Source organism: Pararge aegeria, chromosome 4, assembly GCF_905163445.1.
Source record: "Pararge aegeria chromosome 4, ilParAegt1.1, whole genome shotgun sequence".
Lineage (NCBI taxonomy): Eukaryota > Metazoa > Arthropoda > Insecta > Lepidoptera > Nymphalidae > Pararge > Pararge aegeria.
The window spans coordinates 931,197-955,373 of NC_053183.1; the positions used below are offsets into that span (position 1 = coordinate 931,197).

A 24,177-nucleotide genomic window follows, 5' to 3' on the forward strand; every position below is an offset into this window, starting at 1 on the left:
CGAAAGTTGTTTTAAGGTGTATACAAAATTAGTGAGTTATTTATAATATCACTAATCTGCTCAGTTAAATTATACGAAAAATGGATATCGAATGTAATTATGATATAGGTACTGTTTTGAAGCAAAACAAAAGGACAAGTCTAAATCAATTCTTTAAACTGGAAGGTCAAATAGTAAAGACCATTATTATTTATTCGATGCAAGCGTATTGAATGTGCCTACAATACTAACAGAAACACCTCGCTCGTTGTACTATAATATTCTATGCCTTGGCTCTTTTCCGAGAGTCGCTTCTATCCATGAAAAAAAATGTATCGCTTCCCTACTCCCTATGTAGTGTAGTCTTTTTTTTTCAATAATGTCAAAAACATGCTGCAAAAACAAGCATTTTTAAGATATATTCAAGATGTTCAAAATGGAAAATGTTTTCATCATGAAATGACGTCACCGCTTCTTGCTGCACAGTTAATTTAACCATGTTGTAGTTAAGTTATACACTTGTACACCGTGGCCATGTCTAAACAATCAGGTTATATTGGGTTAAATTTACAATGGCCGATACCTATTCTATTTATTTAGCGCGACGACAAATATGCACGTTTTTGTATCGAAATTATAATATTATTGTTCAACGATTTCTATTCTTATTATTACAGTCCACTAACTTCACGTCAGTGAACAATATAAAGTTACGGTTTTAACCTTTTAGTTATTCATGGCCCTTATTAGATACATATATCATATCGTAACTCATTCGTAACAGTAGAGTGAGTGACGTAAAAGTTGTCACTTTTCGTAGGAACATACGTCAAAATATATGTAAAAAAAACTGTTTTCGTATATATGTATATGCATCACTGTGAGAAGAAAGCTACATTCGTAAACTTAAAACTAAAACCGAAAACGCCATGGTATCTCTTAGTGTACGTTTTGTATAATAGTACTAAACATTCGTTCATACAGCAACATGTAACGTCTCATATGGTGAATAGTTTGACTGATTTACTTCCTTAATAAGATAATTTTCATGAGTTGAAACAGGGTCTAAGGATAAGTCCCCAATAAATTGAGCTGTGCACTCATTCTCTTTGCCTTCACTATCTTTACTAGCAGAGCAATCTTGATAGACTAGCAGCTAGTACACGAGTTGAGGGCCGGCCGCGGGCGGTCAAGGCTGAGATTTTCATAGTTGCCACACTCGACCCTGACTCGCCAACCAGGCCGGAACGGGGCAACTAATTATTGAATTGTCAACTGGTAGCGCTGAGCGGACTTCGATACTGGCGTAACAATACGCGATCGAGCTCTTGAACTGAATTGTTGTGTTGAGTTGTGCTGTTACGGCAGCTTGGATTTTATAACTGCTTCTAGTTAGCATATGTTTCATTGCGGGCCCTGCGTTCTATTCCCGAGGCGGATGTATTGGGGCTTGCGGTTTTAGTACCCATTCGGATTTTGGAAGTTGACATTGTTAACCTCCTTGCTTCGGAAAGCAAGTTTAGAATTTGACATAAGCCTTGAACTTCAGCGGCATTCCAAAGATGAAAAAACTGAGCAGCGTGGATGGTCTAATAGAGAGAGTATTTCTGCAGTAAACCTTCGATAGTAATCTGTGGATCATGATAATAATAAAACGTTCATTCAAGCATCTTTCAACAACCCAATGCATCTTGGAGACGAAAATAGGATAATTTTTATCCCGGCATGATTCCATAGGATTAAAAAAAAACAATTGTCCAACCAAGTGTTGTTTATGGTACGTTTATAACCTATTCCCTATCTACTAGACGGAAAGCGGTCATGAGGTCTATCAATCTCTCAGAAAATGTCGAAGATACTTAAGTTACTACACTTGAGCAAATAGTCTTGAAATCGTGTTCTCAAATATCTTGTACCGATGCTATGATAAGTATCTAATATATCATTGTGTCAACAGCAATTTTCAAAATGGCCGATCTAATTTCGTCCGTCCCATATTCCCACGGCCCTGCTGCCGCCGGTGGGCCGAATTTATTTAAACTTCAGTTTTGCAACCACATATTGGTTAGGGTTGCTAAACACGCGTTAGGCAAAGATCTAATAAAATACAAAACTAAACCGACTTCATTAATAAGAAACACGATAATAAATACCAAAAGGAAGTTCAAACACTAAACTTAACGTAAATTTTTCCATATAAGAACTTTTTGCCGAACTTAGAAATAATAACGACAATCTACCTAGAATTTTGAAATCGGTGAAGATATATAACCAAAACGATACGATTTTAGGTTTTTTTTTAATTTAGATTTTCTTAAATCTTATGACATATATAAGGTTAGTTTTTTTGATGGTCTTGGTTTATTTAATGCTATGCCTTGTGATTTACAAAGCTATTATGAAAAGCAATCATAAAATCTAAGTTGTGGCGGGCTTAAAATGCTTACTGAATCAATCACAAATATAAGATACAGGTATGAGAGAAACAAGAAACATACATGGCGGAGAAGAATTCCACTCAGTTTAAGAAAAAGGTTCTAAGTAATCTGACAAGGTTTCATGCTAAAGGTTATTCACAGATAAAATATTTAAAAACAGACGCCGAGTTTTGTAAATCATGTATATTGTATATATATTTAAAATGTTTTCGACCACTTACGAAATGTTTCGAATTGTCGCTTAAACTTTATACACCGATTATTTTTTGTTATAAAGAGAAGATGACAACCTTGGTCACGCTGGAATCGGTGTGCCTCCTTTTGGCACGGGCCGCGCGTAAACAGATTGCGAAACACTCGCACCATTCGAATCTCGTATCCGATACTTCCTAGGGCTGTACGGAATGATTGCCGACAACATACAGATTATACGACCAGCTACCAGATTCTGTAACTATTATAACAAGTTTCCAGTTTTCCATCAAAACCCATATTTGTCAGGTGTTAATTAATTAGTTTTTATCTGTCACAAAATGTTATTAATAATAACAATAAAAGTTAGAACAACATTATAATTTTTACAATTACAATTCATTTGAAATTGCATTTGACGCACTAGGGAAATTACATAACCAAGAGGGGGGAATAACATATACACTTTAAATAACAGGGAATAACCTAGATAATATTCTGTAGAAAATACATCTTGCTAAAAATGAGAATATAAATATACAAGTACAAAATGTGAATAAAATATATTACAATAATTGTAAGAGGTGAAAAATAGTTTTCAAATCTACCGTGACATATTTTCACACTCTTGTATTGTATTCTTGTGTATAACAATACAAATAGGTAGACAGCACATATATTTGTTTCCAGAGGTATATGAACTCCCAACTCTATGACGTGATGCGCAGGTGCATAAATTAAAATAAACGAACAACAATTGAAGTAGAAACTCGAATATCTGGAGTGAAATTGTATCTATTGAAAATATAATAACCTAACTATTCCAATGTATATACAAAAAGGAAAAGCGCGAATCAAACTAAGAAATATAATTATTAAAGATGTGATAAACAGCTAGTTCTTTGAACATTTCCAGCTGTAACACCAACTAAGCCGATCAATCTCCATAGTCTCCTGCTAACCTTAGTTGTACGTCGAAGTCAATTTGAGTCTCAATCAATAATTTAAATAATAGCTCAATAGTTTCGATCGCGGACCAAAATCAGAAAGGCACAAGGTCAATAATTGCAATAATTAGGTAGGAATAGGAAACAGAACTAGTTGGCGTATCTGTAGTGTGCACTATAAGATCATCCGAGAGTGCAACGGAGCGAATGGAAGAGGCGCAGAGGAGGGGGGGTTTAGTGCGTCTATTTATGCAACGCTATGCGGTCTAACACTGACCCCGTTAGTGCCACGCACACATCGATACGCATCAGCATCATCCTCGTTTCCAACATGTCCTTTTAAATAATGGCCACTGAAATTCATTGGCCTTATCATTGGAGCATTTGAGTCGTTCATTAATTGAGAGAAGTGGAATACGTTGCAAAAGGTATAATCTATGATGAAATAAAATTTTGAAGAAATAGATGATTATATACTGATGGAATTGGGTCAGAAAAATAAGACTATGAAGTATCAGAGAGTGGACATCAATTGCACTGTTAATTTATTTTGGGTTGCTCCTTCCATCGCTATTAATTTACTAGTTGTAGAGGTGCAAGAAGAAATATCTGGTAAGGATAAAATTATCATTCTTTCATCAACGCTTGGCAACTGAAGCTGGCGAAATGTCGTAACGCTATCAGATACTCTTATCATGGCAGCGTATCATCGATGCGTGAGCGTGGAAGTTTACATTATATCAGCACTGCAACAAAGACGGCCAAGTATAATTCTATTTAGAGTAAAGGGGGCTTTGGTCTGTAAAGGGCGCCCTTGCCGCTTCGCCGGGACCGAGCGGATAATTTTAAAACGGGCAGGAAACCAGTGGAGCGCGTATGTAGGCCGCCTGGACGCCCCTCTCTTTTTATACCTATCGTAAAAGATCGCGCGGAGTTTCCGGGGAAGTAGGCTGAGATTGAGGAATTGGGTCGTGATAATGTTCGGAGCAATCACGAACTTCTGACGTGTGCAGTGGTAATTAGCGGGTTTCGATTCAAATTGGGTCTTGTTGGCCGTTGCTCTACATCTGGTTATTGAAAACGCCATGAGAAATTGAGAAATATAGCACATTTGTTTTAATATAAAAATTACGGAATCAGAAACACATTAAAGCATACTCAATGCATTACAATCTACGTCTGTGAAGTTTTTTCTGGGTTGACAACAACTGGTTTAATAAAGCTTGCACTATCGGAAACAGTTTCGTTGTTTTTAAGCAGATTTAGCATTGAAAATATTGTGATGATTTTCACAATAATTTTGATGGGAGCACATTTATCGTATTCAAACGATACGCCACCATGTGGAGACTATCAAATGCTATTTGTAGAACTTGAGGCAGGTGTCTGTCTGTTCGTAATATTTCGAAAGCAAAATCGCTGCAAGTGAATTTGATAAACAGTGGACTTTTAAATAGTCAAATAGGCGTTTATCCTAACTCTAAGTATCCCAAGAACTTTGGAGATTTATTTTTCGATTTAGGGAGTTGTTCGGGATTCGTTGCAGCTAACACGAGCCATAATGCAAGTTTAAACCGAATAAACATTGCCACGGAGTAGTGTTACGCCAAACTATTAAATTGTCCAATTAGTGACTACATAAAATGACAGATTACGCCAATGTCACGTTTGTTAACTTGACAACTGCAGGCTCTGGTAATGATCGGAAACATTGTAGTGGAAATAATTATTTTAAACTGGCCGACATTGCCAACGCTATCCATGTAGTAAACATTGCACATGACGCATTTATACTCTTGATGTGATTCACGGAGGGGAGGGAACTTCTGTGGTTTTCTGATAAGTGACGTTGCTATTGGTAGGTCACGTACGCATATGACCCGATATAAATGGCTAGACCGCGGAGAAATTAAATTCAATCGTTTTTTGAAGTATTTGGGAATAGATTTTTATTTTCATTTATATTGATTTATTTGGTATTTGCGCTGCACTACAATTCGACAATTTAATCTCAGATGCAAAGCCATTATTCTTAAGTCAGAAGGAGCTTACAAGGATATAGTTTCATGAAATAATTATTGTTTTAGAGTCACTAGATATTTTCAATATTTTGCTTATTGTTTTCTATGATAGAGTACAGGAACATGGAAGATTAAATTCAGTCATTTTTAAGTACTCGTGATATAGATAAGTGTTTTAACAATGCCTCTAACAATGTTGCAGAGCGCACCATCCGTAGTTGCAAAATATAATCTGCAACCACGACCATTCTAAAAAGAGTATGAATAAAAGGAAAGAGAAACAGGATGTGTAGAAGACATTCCTACAGTGATAGGTCAGATTGCTGGTGATTTGCTTGACTTTCAACGTGTTGAGACATTCGGAAGGATTTTCAGATTACCCGATCGTGTTTAATTGTAGACGTAGTTGATGGAGATGTAATAATTGTTGTTGTAGATATAGCGATAGTTTTTAAGGTACTGCTCTAATTACCCTGTGGGATTATTAATCCCACAGGGTAATTAGAGCAGTTATACTTCATAACTATGTATAACAAAATTGAAGTCAAAATTTGTAAGGTGATAGATGTTTAAATTACAAGAAACACTTGCCGTTGACGACAATTATTTTAGTTGTAGCAATGTATGGTTTAGTCTACATTTCCGATATGCTTTTGTCTTGAAGATAGTCAAGTTATAAGCGATGAGCGATGAGTTTGACTTCTAATAGCTAAAACAGCTGTAATCTTGTTCCCGTTGGAAGCTTCATATTTGACATACGGAGTACATTGGAACTAATAGTACAGCGATTATAGTAATTTAAATTTTAGTAACTAAATCGTATTACGTATCGTCAATCAATTGGAGACAAGAACAAAGTGAAAAAAGCCTGTCCAATAATAATAGAAGTCAGTGTGTTGTCGCAGGAAGGGCAGGTAGACATCGTTCTTATGGAAGAAAATCAATAAGTCCAATGGACGCGTTGAGTACGTGAAAGTCACGAGACATTCAGGAACACTTTCCCAGATTCGGCGAGCACGCCTCACGTTACTGTACTAAATTCCGGGATCCACACGGTCCTTTCGCTTTCAGCGGCGCGTGCGCTGCGCAACTCAAGGTCGCGGGCCGTTCAACTCGGATGCGACGAATGTTGCGACACACAAATATGTAATTGTAGAGGAGTCGAGGCGCTTGGCAGCGGCCGCACCGCAAGTGGGTCGCGTTGCGCAAGCGCGGCGCGGACGACAGATGGCGCGCGGGGCTTCCTCGTACGGCCCAGCGGTGGACAAGACTTGCCCTTTTGTATTGCCTATTACCCTACTATCCTGAAGATTCAACTGTGGAGAATATATATAGGAGAGTAGAATTTGTCTTCTGGACATGAAAATTACATGCTCTACTCGTACAAGAAAGAGTGTTTTTGTAACATCTAAAAATTACATGAGCTTACGGAATTTGTGGAGCAAAATACGTGCCACTAATCAGATCAGAAAGGATTAGAAAAATATGCTAACTCAATGTTCCCACATAGGTACTTGGTGAATAAAACTAATACGTTGCTTTAAAAGGCAAAATGTTTTGAAATGCTATAAAAGGGTTATGTTGTACTTGTTATTTATAGAAATGTTACAGTTATCCTTTTTTTCTACTATAAAGCAGTTAGAAAAGTATACAACTACCATCTCGCTGAAACTAATTTAGCTGTAAAGAACAAATCTCTGAACTTACTAAATTGACAGATCTTAAAATAGAGATCTTATTCCATAGCGAATGTTGTGAAAATGATGGAACGACCATTTTAGATTCCGCTTCAGTTTACAATCAATTTGGCTTTTTGTTTGATTTAGCTGTTTTCAGTGATACCACTAACTACTCTTAAACAATGATTTAAAGATTTATTCTAGTTACATTAAGCATAAAAATAATTGCCTGCATGCATCTACTTGCATCTTTCACAAGCAGCGAACGAAATTCACAAGACAAATAAAATATTGTTAAACTATAAACAGCTCTTGAAAAAGAGCAATCTGCTACCTGCCTTCCAAACCAGTGGTAGACTCACATCAAACAGACTAACTTAACGTTTCAAAAGTGCTTATAAAGTACGCCTATTTGAAGTAATTGCATTTTGAATTTCGAATGCAGAGCGGCTTGTAGCTATGCAAAGCGTGACATATTTGCACAAACGAAATGGAAATTAAAATGATCGCTGCGTCTATTCTGCACCGTGCAGCGCTGGCGTCGACACGCGCGCGTGTGTGCGTTCTAACGCGTCGGTGAGCGCGTACGCGTGCGCGGGGTGATCGTCCCGTTTCAAGGGCAGTGCAGCCAGTAGTGCTCATATTAATAGTTGGCGACTATTTTCGCCACGCCGCCTCTCGGGGGACCGGAACGCTTATTATTGACATTCGCGAACTACCAAATCGGTTTTACAGACTTACATCACTCCACGCCGGGCGCTTTTCCTGTTTGTTTCTGCCAACATTCTCATCTTATTTTAGTTTAGTTTCGTGAGATTTTTTTCATGAAGCATATACTTAAGGGTCTCAACTAAATAATGGCGTGAAAGAAATCGCCGAGTTACTTGCTAATTATGGAACAACTTGGCATTTTACCTAGACCCATTTTGGTGGTCTTTGGGTATCCGCTGTCAAATCAGTAAAAACTCACTTTCAAAGGGCAGTAGGAAATTCTACTCTAAAATTTAAAGCCTCCTTGATCAAGTAGCCACTGGCCATAAATAGATTTATGAAGACAATTTTTATGTCGTCACAATTAAATAAAGGCAAAATGCATTATAATTCATGGCAAATTGCATTCAGCGTGAAGACGAACCTACTAAGAATGAAATCGAAACCGTGTTACTCGTATATGTTGATGATATAGGTAGATGTTTCGTTAACTGTTCATGAATTCAATTCGAACATACAGTGACGCAATTCGCATTACAATTCTTTCGAAGCTCTCGTCTGCCAGCAGCGTGTGGAAGAATGGCGTTTCACACCGCACCGCGTCACGAAGTTGGCCAATCCAGCCTCAAGGTCCTGATGATTAAGCTTGTGATGCGAGCGATATCTGAGTTTTTGTGTTTCGACACATTCTAGCTACAAATTAGATACATGTTTAACGTGTCTTTGAAGGATTTTTACTTTTTTTTGTAACCTCAAATATGTGTGGAGATTGTCAATCGAGGATCACAACAATTATCTTATAAGCATTTTTTCGAATTCACATTCTTGAGTAAATGTAATTTATAGCATCTGATGACGTTAATCTGTCAGAGCAAAGCAGAGCTTCATTTTGCAAACCGAAATTTCTCTTAAACATAAAATGAGAAACATAGACATGTAAAATCTTCATTCATTCATTAATACGTAGGTCTTGAATCATGAAATATATTATTTTGTTTCTATGTATTTCTCTGATGACACGTTTCATATTTTTCATATTTTAGAATTCAGACCAAATCGCTTATTACCGGAAAACACAAATAAAATGACACAAATTAAATTGTCGCCCCCGAAACCCCCTGTATACTAAATTTCATGAAAATCGTTGGAGCCAATTCCGAAATTCCAATTATATATACATATACAAGAATTGCTCGTTTAAAGATACAAGATAGATATGCTGTCAGCCTGCTTGAAAAAAATAATTTGTTTGAATTTTAATTCTTAAAAAAGTATTGAAAAGCCTTTGTGTTTGTGATATAACATTATTACTTTAACACTCAGCATATAACCCATCAGTAAAAACAAAGTCACATTCTGTCTGATTGATTATCTGCAAATCTAGTACACTGCTGATAGGGGGCCTGTGGCAGTGTTAACGATGGCAGTCGTGCTCGTACACACACTCAAATCAGGTTTCGACTGCCCAATCCGAGTAGGAAGGTCGTGTGTTTCGCCAGTGCCTGACAATGGCGGTGCGGGCGCCGGCACTGTTTCGCAACGTGTTTGCAACATCGAAATTTCGTGTGTGGTTACTGCAACATCGCACGCCTTCCAGCATGACCTGGTCCCGACTAGGGTTGCCATATCTCAGGCTCTGTCTTCTGATTTCAGGATTTTTGGACTCATCTAAGGATTGCGGCTGGATTTCTAAAAATCCTGAGATTTCATTACCTTACTTAGACATATTTTTAATAAAAAGTAAAAATAACAATATTTTTTTATAACTAAGTAATGATTTTGGATTATAAGTGAATTGTACAATTCACTTATATATCCAAGAAGGAACTTAATCACTTTTCACCATAGGTACTTAATATGCAATGATAACTTTTTCAGTAAGGGACTTTCATTATCTACCTATTGTTCTATGAAATGCCTCAAACTGAAAAAAATCTCAGGATTTTTCGATGGAAACCGGGTATTTTCTCGGGACTTTTAATTTTTTATCTGGTAACCCTAGTCCCGACAGCCTCCGCTCCGTACAATAGCCTACTATTTGATGAGTATTATTCATGTTTCATGTCTACAGACTGCGTGTGATGGCAACTTCTGTTTATTGCGTTAGCAAAGAAACGTTTGCTTAGCATAATGTATTGAGGCTGTATAAAAATAATAGCTACACTAGCGTTAGGATTTTCATACAAATATCTAAACTCTTATTTGCCTGATTAGGAGATTCATTTAAAAAATCTTTCTTTATAATAGCTACCAGTATGCTGTATGCTAAATTTTAACTTAATCCGACCAGTTGAGTCAGTTAGTCAACGTAAATCAGGAAACAACCAAGTAATCCAAAAACTACTAAGGTTTCTACTACTACTAATTCTACTAATTCTAACTAAGAAATATTCATTAAAGATGCTTTTTTTATGCTTCAAATGTAGGCTAAATCTGTCGGAACATAGAACATTGCAAACATTGAATTTGATTTAAAGTTTATTCATATATTTTTGCGTTTGTCACTATGTAAAAAATACATTAAAAGAATGCAAAGGACGTGACACATTGTTATGGTTCTTTTTCCGGTTGGTTATCATTAATTTGTGACAAATCTTATCTTTTCCGTTAGACTCTCTCTGACTTAGTTGATGCACTGTGGTTTTATATATTTTCGTCATGATATATTTTGCATATAGCCTTTTTGTAATAAGCCCGCGAAGATGGCCGGATGGATATTAATTTTTCCGCTTGAAAAAACTGTAAAAAGAATAAGTGATTATAGTTACCTACGGAAATAGAGCAGCTTTGACACGTAAATATAAACCTTGTTACCTATCATATGGATCATTCAGTGAGTATGGACTTTTCTCTTTAAGTCAAAGTCAAAAATATCTTTATTCAAGTAGGCCCATAGGTGGCACTTTTGATGCGTACATAAGAATTACGTACGCATCAAAAGTGCCACCTTTTGTGCCACAATTAAGTTTTTTTTTGTTATCATCATCTCACAATGTCATTTTAAATTATTAGAAGAGCAACCTGGTTAGAGCAATAATTTACAGCACTTTATATATAAACATGTTTAATGTATGTGGTTATTTTGTTCTTCTTGCTGCAGAATGACTAGGGTACGTGAACCCTAGTCATTCTGCAGTAGTTAACCACGCTGGCCAGGTACGGATTCTCACACTTTAGACTTCTTTGAGAACATAACGAAGAACTCTGGAGGCTTCGAACATTGCTAGTAATCACCCTTTCGACAAAGACGTGCCGCTAAGCGATTAAGCGTGCTATGGGGCGTAGAAACCGATTAGAATTATGGGCTGAATATAACTGCAATACTACTTAACAGGTAAGCCCGCTTTCATCTTATGACTTACTTGAGCTAACTTGTAGTGAAAAAAAATATATGTGTGTGTCAGCTCCGACGCACGACTGGAGTTTACTCCTTAAGTACGTTTGTCGAAGCATACACAAAAAGAGTTTATTTAGCTGAATAAAGATTAATACCATATAAAAGGGTACATTTAAAATCCTGTGCAATTTATTCACACACGGTGGAAGTGTAACTTCTTAAAAGTATCCTATGGGAGATTGAGGTGGATGTAGAGTATCAGAAATATTAGGATAAATGTAATGTTTATTATTTAGTTTCCATGGTAACAAGAATAGGAAAAAAAATGTTTTCTATCTCACTCTGTCCCATATATTTATGTGTTTGTTTCTTTACCTAGATAATATTCGGTTTCCTTGGTAACTTAAATAGGAAAAATAAGTTAATTAAACGAAAGCGACGTTTCATGTTTGCGCATCACAGTTGCCGGGCATGCAACATCGCAAAGCCAAAATGTAACGAGGTCTTTCATCAGTAGATTTTACTCCTCACATTTTTCTCATACCGGGCGCCTTATATATGAAAATCGATTCTTAAGGAGTAAACTCCAAAAAACTGTTACGTTTCATGAGCGAGAAAATAGTCGCTCGCTTGTGGCTTCCTCGTCGGCAGTGGGCTGAGGCCTGGCGAGCGGCGCGGCGCGGCGCGGTCGATGTTTTTGCATCTTTATATTAGGAGCACTGACCTTGCACAATGTCAAATAGCTGAGGACAGGCGTCCGATGCATCGCTATGCCAACTGGTTCCGCGCTAGGGATGCGCAGCGCATATCGAGTTTGATCGTAACGATGGTTTTACTCTGTCTATATTTTTTTTTATCTTACGGTTATTGTAACTGGTTTTAGTGAGCTCTATAACTTAAACTATATTTAACTGTAACTACCATAGAAGATAAATCTATTGAACTGTTTAGTTACCTATCTATTTAGTTTTAAACAATACTTTTTAAGTTCGTACCCATATACATTTTTTTTTTTTTTTAAATAAATAATAATAAATATACTACGACAATACACACATCGCCATCTAGTCCCAAAGTAAGCGTAGCTTGTGTTATGGGTACTAAGATAACTGATGAATAATTTTTATGAATAATATACATAAATACTTATAATATATAGATAAACACCCAGACACTGAAAAACATTCATGTTCATCACACAAATATTGTCCAGTTGTGGGAATCGAACCCACGGCCTTGGACTCAGAAAGCAGGGTCGCTGCCCACTGCGCCAATCGACCGTCAAAATAGGTATATTTGATAGGCAAGTAATCATTAATTTAAATTGCAAATTTCTTATAACAAGTGCAAATACATTTAACATAATATATGTATACCTGGTTTCAAACTCCAGAATATCGTATAAAAAGGGTGAAGCTACTGCCATGTTAAATTTTTTAGGCGATTTGGCTGCAATTTTTTTTCTACTTACAAAAAAATATTTACACAATAAGGACAACTGTATTAAAATCTGCTGCATAGTTTAGGAGGATTCAGCGGAAACAGACATACGCTGAAAACTAATTTGTTTTATACTATGGAGAGATAGAGATTACACAGTCTGTATATCATTTTGTTTTCCTTTTTCACTAGTCTATTACCATTTGCATACAAATATAAATCGAGTAGCTATACGCTACTTGGCTGTGGTATTTAATTATTCGTCAGTAGAAGCAGGTGCCGAACAGAACTGAGCTAGGGATACGCAGAGTTAATTGCAGCCTTTACTCATTTATTCAGAGAGATTGCTTTGAGATTAAATTCAATTTTTTTACCATTTGTATGAATCGTTAGCCAATGTTTATCTTAAAGATTAATGTTGGAATAAGACGTCTGACGTATTTCTACACTACACTAAAGCACTGTGATCTGAGACTAGGGTTGTACTGAGGAGATCTTTATCGATATACGATGAAATTAGTCCGAGAAGTAAATTTTTTTTAATTTCACAATATGTCATCACGTTATAGAAAATCTGGTACAGAGAATTTTGTTGATCATTTTTTGCCATTAATTTGTCAACTTGTTTGCACTGATTTTTTTTAAACTCTTTTATTTTGTAATATATTTTAAAGCAGTTTTTGAGATTTTCTTAACATTAAATACCTAATTATTATTGTTATGCTCGTCGCTAACTTGGTAATCCCCTTACTTTACAGGTCATATAGAATTATATTTAATACTAATACATTGCATAGTGAGTTACATAAATAGAAACGATGTTGTAAAGTATTTTCGAATTTTATATATAGTTATTTGCATAGTATATATTTGAATGATTAATTTTTTTACAACCTAGACAAGTTCAAGATTTTTTTATTGCCGTTGTCTGTTTGTTTGAACGTGCTAATATAAACATCTTTTGCATTTGTTAGCCTAATTTAAGTTAGGATAACTTGTTGAAATGCGACATCTTCATATTAAATTGACAAATTAAAGATACCAAGAAAATAATGACTTTAAATGTAAAAACTTAAGTGTAGTTCTGTTTCAACTAACTTATGCTGAACCGGACCAGAAACGAAGTAGGCCTAGCTTATGCACGGCTCTTATTACTTGTAAATGATTTTTTAAATAGTATTAATAATTGGCGGACTAAAGACCACCTGATGGTGAGTGGCAACCAGCACCTACTGACAGAGAAATTTGAGCATTTGACATGTAGGGAACATTTCCTACTAAGTGCCTGTAATTACACCGGCAACCAAGTCCTTCAGACCGGAACACAATAATGCTGCGCTGATTAGCGGCAAGAATAAGCACAGCGTTAGTACTTCTCTTGACCAGCTCTGTCACAGAAAGTTCAACTACTAACTTTCAAGACTATCTTATATTGGTGTCGACATAAAAGGTAGTGAAATAGACATCACTAGTGCAGATACATTGGGGGTCATTAATTTGTAAATCCTACCACGTAGGAGCTAAATTAGGCGCCGAATGAATCGCGTTGTTTATAAAAGTGTGCTTATCGCATTCCTCCGCACAAGTTGTAGCGAATGCAACGTGAATTATCGCTGAGTTTCCGAATAATTCGGGAGTTTAACGGGGCTGGGGTGTGGAATGGAGGCCAACTGGCTTCCCGCCAGTGTAACAGCCCCGGAAGCACGCGGGTCTACAACAACAAATGTCGTGTGGATTCAAAAAGTGGTCATGATTACAAAACAAAACAAATGTCCTATCTTATGCCATTAGGGAGATCCAATGCCGCCTCTTATATACTATCGAATCACCAACCTATAAATGACTGACTGTGCCTATAGTATATCGATAGGATCTAAGTATTAAGCCCCTGCACATCACTATGATCCAAAATAATGCCATAAAATAGGTCCATAGATGGCACTTTTGATGCGCATTAATAGAATTAATAACTAAACCGGATTATTATCATTACTTACTCAGCAATGTTAGTTACGCTGTATGGGACTATCAATGACTGTATATATGCTATCATCGTTCCGTAGTGGATAAATCAAACAACGTGGAATAACAGCTAGTAAATGTTCGCATCAAAATTAAAAGTGCAGGGTCAAGTAACGCGAGTGTCTGCGCGCGAGCGAGTCTCCCAAAGTCCCTGCTGGCGACTGGAGGTGACCTTCCGGGTGGGGCGTTCACCGGTCACCTTCCCCCAAACAATAGCTTGTTACTACATCTTTAATTTTTGTTTTCTGACGATACGCCGCACTCGTGTACGAGTTTTAACAAGTGCAATAATTTGTATGCCATTTTATTGTATGTCGGCAAAACTTCATAATGTGTTTACGTATATTTAAATATAGGTTTCCTAAAGTGGTGATAGACTAGTGGGTAAGGTTTCAGGTTTTCCTGTCGAGAAACGAAGACAGAGTTCGATTCCCGGGAAGCACCTTTTACATTTCGGATTTATGTGCACTTTTTTTTAAGCAATAAAAAACGCATAGCTAGAGTTTTGATCCAGGATTCCTGATTCTAGGGTAACATGAAGCACAAACATGATAAACGTGAAGTTCAACTTACCAGGCGGCCTGGGGTGGGTAGCCACGTGGTGCTGCAATGAGCTGGCGATCTGGTGCTGCTGGTAGAAGGGCAGGAAGGGCGTGTGGAAGGGCGCGGGCGGGGGCGGCTGCAGCCTTGCCTTCAGCTCCTCGGCAGAACCCGCCCCCGAGGATGAGGACTCCACATCCGACACGCCGCTGTCCGCGGGAGACGGGGGGAGGGAACCTGCCAGACAAAAATACAACGTTTAGAAAAGCAGTTTTTTTTATGAACGATAGTCACGCGCTTGACGACAATCATGTCCGTTAGAAAGCAATGATAAGGTCTAGGTTGAAGCACGCTTGCCTAGAAGAAGCCTTTTCACTCTTGCCTTTAAGGTACTCTAGTAAACTTACTTTTGACAGATAAAGAAAAACAGTTGTACAACTAAACATACACTCGTTTTAGGTAATTCCCTGAGAATATCACGACCCTGAGGAAAACTGACGTCTTATGTATATATAGCACGTCCACTTTGTCATCTCTTCGTCTAAGTAATGTCAAGTTGGACGATAGGTACTTTGAAAATGTGTTAATCTCCCGTATGTCATAGGCTAGGTATACAACATTAAAAGCAAAAGAAGAAGAAAAATCTTCTATCTCGGATGTAACAAGCAAATAAAATTTATAATTAAATTTCCCAAATTTACATAAAAATACTTATAGTAGGTATTTCGACGTTATTATTATTGTAGACGAACTTTTATAATCCGTTGTTTACGTCGACGATTAAAATACATTTTATAATAAAGTTTCGATAACATTAAAACAATTTGTTAAGAAAAGACACGATTATAATTCATGCCTACTATTTAGGGGAATAAAAATAAATGTCTAAATAAATTATAAGATTGTATGAAGATTGATATCAAACGAAAGCATTGTTAGTATACACAATAATGTTTTTCGGAAAAATAACTGCTCTTCCAATGCCTTTTCTAAACATAGCCGGGTTTCACTTTTAATACCTAATTTAGTTGTCAGGTCACTGTCTCATGCGACTCGGTTACCCTGAGTTGTATGTAAAAGCGACTACCGGTTTTAATTATTCTAAGGATGCTCTTTGGATGTATTATGGCTTGTATACCTCCCTCGTGTCGGAACCAACCGCAAGTATCATTGACGTAAACTCGGAAGCGAGTTATCTCACAATCGTCTATTGTACCTAACCATTGGGTATGTAGGGCTCGCGAACTTTTAATTTTTACCCTTTAGGACCTTCACGTTCATTCAACAACAAACTGTTGTTAAGAATTAGTTTCGTTAAGCTCTATTTAACTATAACTTAAATTTAACAGTGCGTTAGAAGACACAATTGTTTACGTATTGTGAATAGTGTTTCAGGATAAGTTACGGTAAACCATTGACGGTGAACTATGTGAGGTGAATAAAAATTGTTAATTATTCTCTTCAATTTGTAGGTATATGATTTTGACCTAAATATCTAGTGTCAGGAAATAAAAGTTGGTTTTTGATTTAAATATAAATGGTAAGTAGGTTATAATGCCGATACGGTGGGTTGTGTAGGCACATCACGTAGGGTCCACATTTGATACATTAAGGCAAAGCTTTTAACTGATTTAAATAAAAATAAGTACATAATCGAAAAAAAATATCGGATGAGGATAACACACAGGATTTAAGTAACATTTTAAGTAAAATAAATATCCTACGACATATTGACAATTGTTAACATAATTTAAAAATAATACCAACCGAATTGCACTGAAGTCGGCTAACTCAAACATCAACATAATTTTGTTTACTGAATAAAAATTCTTTAGTTATTCAGTCAATTCTTTATTTAAAGTAAATCGGAACGTCGATTCAAGATAAGAGTTTTGTAGAGGCATAGGCTAGCTGGCATCGTTCTTTACATAAACGTTTGCGTTATACGCAGATGCGTCCCAGGAAGAGAGGAAGGACATATCTAATCATACATATCTAATGAGATGTATATTCGCAAGAGGTGACGTAAATCCTCTGTTCCAAGACAAAGAATTGTGTCAATCCCAATTCAAGAATGAAAATATTATGCCTCGTTCATAGAATCAGGATATTTTTACTGGTAAAGTGAAAATATAAATAGGTATGACGTAGTTAAAGCTTCCACAGACTTGCTGACAAGTCGGCTAACGAAACTGAAAAGTGATACGACGATATCATGCATTAATATCCAGACGTTGAAAAATATCACTGAACGAAATTTGAAGCTCCTTTGCAAAAAACTTATTATCAAAATTAGCGTATTTGTCCAACCAAGCCGAAATTTAGCGCAACCAAGTCAGTTCTTTGATTGGGCGCTACATTCATAGAGCGGTAAGTATCAGATTCTTAGAAATTAGATTAGAATTAAGTACATACTAGTCAATTAACTAAGTTAAACTATAAATCAACTAGTCAAACACTCGCAGGGTTTACCGGTGCGAAGATAGAACAGTTGAACGCTCCGTCTTGTGAACAAGTCAGCTGCCAAGCCAAGTCGACACGTCTGTAGTGCCTAGTGTGATTAGTCAAGACTTCTGCGGTTCAAAGAACTATATGTATATTTGCATAGTGTTTAAAACAATCGTAATTGGCTTTTTTTACACGGTTACTGGAAAATTTATAACTCTATTGCATCATTTACGTCTTCATTTTTGCAGCTGGTTTATAATGTTGTGGTTGCATTTTTTTTTCAATTTTGTGGTAAAATAAGATAAATACGAATACATCGAACGGGGCATATCGCTTTATTTCCAAAAGCTAGGCTCAGGCCCCCTTTTTCATAGGATAAAGAGTGTATAGGGGTAAAGAGTTTAGATCTCCGCTGCGTGTTGGTGGGCTTAGGTAGGGCGTTTTGAGTCATATGTAAGGAATAACGACTAATGATTATTATTGGTTGTTAGTGATAACAGTTGAAAAAAAATTAGGGCCAGTGCCAACGTAGCTTTCCCAATTAAATTAGGTTATCTAGAATGGGTACTCTGAATTTTTACTGAACTATTTGCATGAATTGCAAGAGATATGCTGTTGTCAGTTAAGGAATTTCTAAATCTCCTGACGATTTTCATCAGATTTAAACGGACCAACTGGACCGTTCCTTTTGAAATGAAAAAGGTATCAACGAAATCCGTTCTGATTTTACTAAGGTGTAAGTGAACGTAGAGAATATGTGACCACAACAATAAAAAATCTTGTTTTAATTGTTCTTAGTAGGTACTGAGTTTAAAGTTTGGCTTAGCTAATAGGCGTAGCTTTGGTTATCATAGGAACACCTAGCTGTAGCCAAAAAAAAAATGTTTATCTGATAAAGAAGATCTGGTAGCAGTAATCGCGTACTTACTTAATATTTATGTGAATTCTTATCAATACACACTTTTTACAAATCATACAATTCCAACCATTGTTACTCCGAGTATATAAGATAACTTCAATCTCTTTATTCTGAAGCCACTTATTTATAGTATTGTGTTAATAGAATAAATACTAGTTAGATTGCTCCTGTCTTTTTATCTCTATGTATTTCCAGGCTAGCTATTTATGTTTATTTATTATTATTTTATGTAAAGTATATATTTTATGTCGAAAATAAAATATAATATCCCACTATAAAAAAAACAGAAGTGGCATAATAAATATTCTAGGTCTCTCGAGACATGGGTGAGAGCAAGATGCCATTTTCGCAGAAGAACCGTTATAAAGAGCGATTTAAATAAAAAGCAAATAAATCACAAAGACAGCATCGGCTTTGTCGCATCTAACGGTCATCTTGCGTAATGATTTGCATGCAACCCTGCGCCTAATCCTCGCGGTCTCTTAGGCCCAACGGTCAGTTCGGACAATACCCTAACCCACCGTTAGAGATTGCTAAAATGCACTTGCACCCAACCTGTTTGTGCCGTGTGGGAATGCACACGGTCAGCTTGCTTTTGTCATGCAAAAGTCTACGGTATGTTTTAATTTATGATTATGCAGATCGCTCTGTCTTAGGGTCGGAGAGGCCAAGGGGTTAAGTTGAGGGTTGCATTTTTTTGCATCACAAATGAGAAGCTCCATTTTGGTTATGTTTTCGTTGTATGATCAATGCGAGATCGCTTTAGCAATAGACGTCTTCGCGTTTTAGGAAAGATGGGATTTAAAATTTGAATTAAATTGCATAAATATTCATGTGTGAAATTTAAAAGCTGTGATATTTAATCTAATTCCTTTTGGAATATACAGGTTCTTTTGTTAATGATGCAGACAGTTATAAGTCAAAGAGGAGCCGCGGTGCTCTGATATTTCGTAACGAACTCTGACTACAACTAAATCTCAGTCAATGATCGTGACAGATGGCTTAACTGGCTTTCTAGAGCACCGTGGAAAGGCTGTATGTTATTTATTGTAAAACTTTTATGCGGCTAAGATTTCACTGGGACACTTCATAGGCCATAACTTTCAGCTGATAAATCTTTCGTACACAATTATGGAAATCAAAAGCCGGCCCGAAAACTTTCTCATGTCCGAGCCCTCGTAATAAAAAAGTTTGACGAATAACGGCTGTTTGGTATTTAAATAATATAATCATCCATACAACTAGGAGGCAAGAAAGAAAGCTTTTTATTCATACGTTTCCTTGTCCATTGAAACTATGACTGGTATTAAGCCGAGTGACCATTTGACCGGTGCGAGCGTAAATGCGCTGTCCACACCCCTTTGTGGCTATTGTTAACCCTTCAATGTCGGACAATGGGTCTGGGAACCGGGAAGCGCGGGCTTTTCGGACCCCGGTCACTTTTGACCATTTAAACCATTCCGAACGAAGAATGGAATAGTGCTACTCTATAATCAGTAGCAAATAGAACAGGCTTCATCTCGAATAAATCCTTTTTGCTCTGCAATAAACAAAACATCTCAAACCTGTTTCTATAGATTCGCGAACTACGAGTACACTACTTTTAAGTTTTGCTACAATAGTTACATTTAATCTGTTTTTTCAAGAGTATTTCATACTATTTTATAAAAGAATGGATGAATGAAAGATTTAATCACGCATGGTTCGATATAAAAAAAAACTAAAAATATATATTTTTTTTAATAAAATGTAAATGTTGAAATTATTTCACGGCTGGTTAAGAAATAAGTGCGTGAATTACAATGTTATTTGAATGGTACTTAGTTACCTATTCGCTACCTAGTATGTTTGTTTTTCACGAGTGAACTTCAACACAACTGGCCGTCTGTATGTTCACCTTTAAGGTGATAAGGCGCATGTAGGGCGAACAAATTATACAATAACATATTTAAACTGATGTTTTAGAAATTATACCAAAACATATTTATTAATTGTTAATCGTGTCAAAAGTATTTGTAGCTTATTTGTTAAATTAAACCCTACCCTTTCCATTTGACATTAAGATGGTAAATAATAAATTAAACGCGCGAATCGTTATGTATCATTGTTTATTTAATCTATAGAAGCGCCGAAACAATTTAAATATCTGTTATATACAGTACCTATCCTTACTAATATTATAAATACGAAATCATGTTTAAGGTTCTGTCTGTGAGCATTAGATCTTGGAAAAAGTGCTATCCCTTGTTTCAAAGATAAATGTTTAAGTCCACAAAAATAATTGATAGTGTTCTGTTTATGTTTTAAATATTTTTTTGGGTAGGGAAGCGTACCCCATGGGCCATGGCTAATATCCTTGATACTCTGTCGTCTAATAAAACGTTCTCCCAACGGCCCGCAACGCGGAATCGCTTACATTGTGTAACCCTTTCATCTCTCGTATCAAAATAATAATAAATAAAACCGGTCAAGTGCGAATCGTCCTCGGGTAGAGTGGTTTCGGTACTATAAAATATTATTTTCCTTTATCTCGTGAAAGTTATGAGATTTAGGATTTTTTTGTTAAGTTATAATAAATAAAAATCGATTCGTTATTAAGAATACAGTATTAGGTAGTCCACAGTTAACCTACTTATTTATTTACTAAATTTTTACTTTTTTTTTTTATTTGGACGAAATAGTACAAACACATTAAAAAGTCGTGTGAAATCTCCACAAACCAATCCACTTGGATCCATCCACCGAAGAATAATAGCTAAGTAACACTGTTCCTTTTTATTTTGAGCGGTGACCCGAACCCAGTACTGCGTCGGTATTGGGTTTGTAGTGTTCATGATATAAGATGACCACCCCCACTAGGTGGACATACCTACGAAACAAAGGGATGGGAGTTAAGGGAGTCTAAAGAAAGAAGTGGCAGAAGACAAAAGACCTACCAGCACTCAATGTCTATCAGTTGAAATGATGATGATCACAGATAGACAGACCGTTTTCCCATTACGTTACGGTGCGGAACCCTAATTGGCTATAACTAGTGATCGCTACCCCGGTATCGAAGCAGGTCTACCGGTCGGCGCGGAATGCGGTCCCATTAGTAAAATATCACAATGCGGGACAAAAGTACCCTCCGTTTAATCGGACCATCTTTATAGACTGACCGCTGTCCATCGCCTTTGTCCGTCGCGGCGTTAGACCATAATCCATGCGAATTGTGACTTAGAATTCGCTCTTTGCATATGAATAATCACGCGGTGAATAAAGTATATAAGACATTATATAAATCTTACTGCTTGACGATGGGGTACCGCGAAACATCAGTTTAAAACATCGAGCCATAACACTACTCACTATAATATTGCTGAGCCTGCAGATTAGATACGAGATATATATATTGAAACATCAACTTGCCAACCCGATTATTTAAAACAAAAAATGGCATCCACATTTTCCGAAAAATGGTTCTATTTCATTTGGGTATTTACTATTTACGCTAAGAAGCGTCTCAGTTGCGTTTAGTAATCCGATATTAAGTTAAATTTGTACAGACTACACACATTATCACACTTTGTGCAAAAACTTGCACATTTAACCCAAAACGTCGGCACTACAAAGGGTTTACCCTTACAACGCATTGGGTCCGATCGACCGATCCTAACCAAACAATGAAACGCAGATGCTGGCACACATTGCACCAGTTTTGATTCAAAACATTTGGTTTTTATGCAAAAATGGGTTATAATGCACCTTGCGCTGAAAATCCCTGCCTATATCATGACAATGCCCTATAATCTGCCACTCATCCCTTTCTAACTAATGTTGCATCTCTGTTTCTTTTGAATCGCCCTGGTTTCCGGCGCTGACACTTTGAAATTAGAATGTCACGCGTGGGTGCGCAAACGCAACTCATTGTTAGCGATTATGAATGAGATCTATTCGTAGTCTAAAATCGCAACGCTTAATACTCTTTTGCGTAATAGTTTAAAAAATAACTAATAAACAAAGTTGTTGTGGGCTCAAGAGATGCTTGTCTAATGCTGGAATTGAGTTACCTATATATCTCTAGGGCACGGAGAGATCCCAAGCCCCTCGTGTGAAAAATAAATATGGTAAATCGACATACTGAACAACGCTTACGATTATGACAACTAAATGATATAAAAAACACATTTCAGTTTTAGTTACCCACCTATTTAGCTACTAAAATTTATATTATTAGATAAAATCAGTAAGTATATACGCAAACAAGTCTGACATAAGTAATTATACATATAAGTTATATACAAGTATCGAACTGACCAACGGCACATCTAAATTATGCGGGGTCTAAGCGAAATTAACATCTTAAAGGAGATAAATGACAAAGGGTGACACGGAAAGGGTTATCAAATGCTTAGATAAAAATGAATCGCTCTGAGGACAGTGGTTTGTAAGTGAGAATCGTGTTTCTTGTAGCCCAACTTATTATACTTACAAATATTATTATTAAAGTCATGGTGGCGATAGAGAGTGGATAGCAATTGATTTTGACACTGCCTAATTAATGGCCCAACAATTAAACAATGTAAAATGATAGTGATGTACTCAATAAGATGTAGGTATAAATTAGATTTTAAATAAATTGAATATCTATATTTTAGCTTTATGTGAAAATGTGCATCAAAATTAATAGTACCATAGAAATTATTTGAATGTCGGTTTTCCCCTGACGGGTATATTATGACATCTTTATTATTTCTTAACATAATGTTTAAATTATGTTTATTGCCAGTCAAGAAAGGACAACTTTAACATAAATAATACGCTCAATACAATCATTAATTTATTATTATTGCAAAAACAACGAAATCGAGAATGAAATTAAAGAAAGAATCAAAATGAGCACGAAAATAACATTAAAGATTTTTTCTGATTGCAATGTGCATGAAAAATTAAGTAAAGATTAACCTAGTTTAAGAAAATGCTTTAAAATCAGTCAACTAAAAACGATCAATTTTGATTGTGTTGCAGAAACGTTAATCAGTAACTAGAGTTGTTAAATAGTTGATGTACGTGTTGTTAATGAATACTAATTACTGAATTTTGAAACGATAAAGGACTAACATAAATGATCAGCATTACAGAATGTGTCGGTTAATCTTGTTATTTTAAATGATTTCAAACAAACTTCGCCGAGACAGTTAAAGGTAAAATATCGAATGATTCTCATGAATTAATATTACAGCACAATCGGCATGTACAAATTATGTCATCACGTGCAAGGAATTATTAGTTATTACGATTACAAATGATTCAAAACAAGTAATGTCAAGAATTATCGCTTTCGTCTACACGTGTATGATCTAGAAGTGATCTAGGTGATGAAATCACGGTATCGATACATTTTTACATCAACAACGCAATCTTATGGAGTTTTTTGTCCTGCCAATAAATATAAAACTTATTTAATAGTAGCGCTAATCTCTGGCCATTTCTTTTTGATTAAAGAATCAATCAAATGGTATTCT

At 36.2% G+C, this 24,177-nt stretch overlaps 1 protein-coding gene across 3 annotated transcripts in view; it reads right to left on the reverse strand.

Annotated features, from left to right (window-relative positions):
• LOC120623330 (ecdysone-induced protein 74EF) overlaps positions 1-24,177 on the reverse strand; it is a 284,125-nt gene that overhangs the window by 21,351 nt on the left and 238,597 nt on the right. For all 3 annotated transcript variants that reach the window (XM_039889294.1, XM_039889295.1, XM_039889296.1), the window contains one exon: positions 15,340-15,543. In XM_039889294.1, the coding sequence (XP_039745228.1) occupies positions 15,340-15,543 (204 nt within the window). The remainder of the gene's footprint in view (positions 1-15,339; positions 15,544-24,177) is intronic.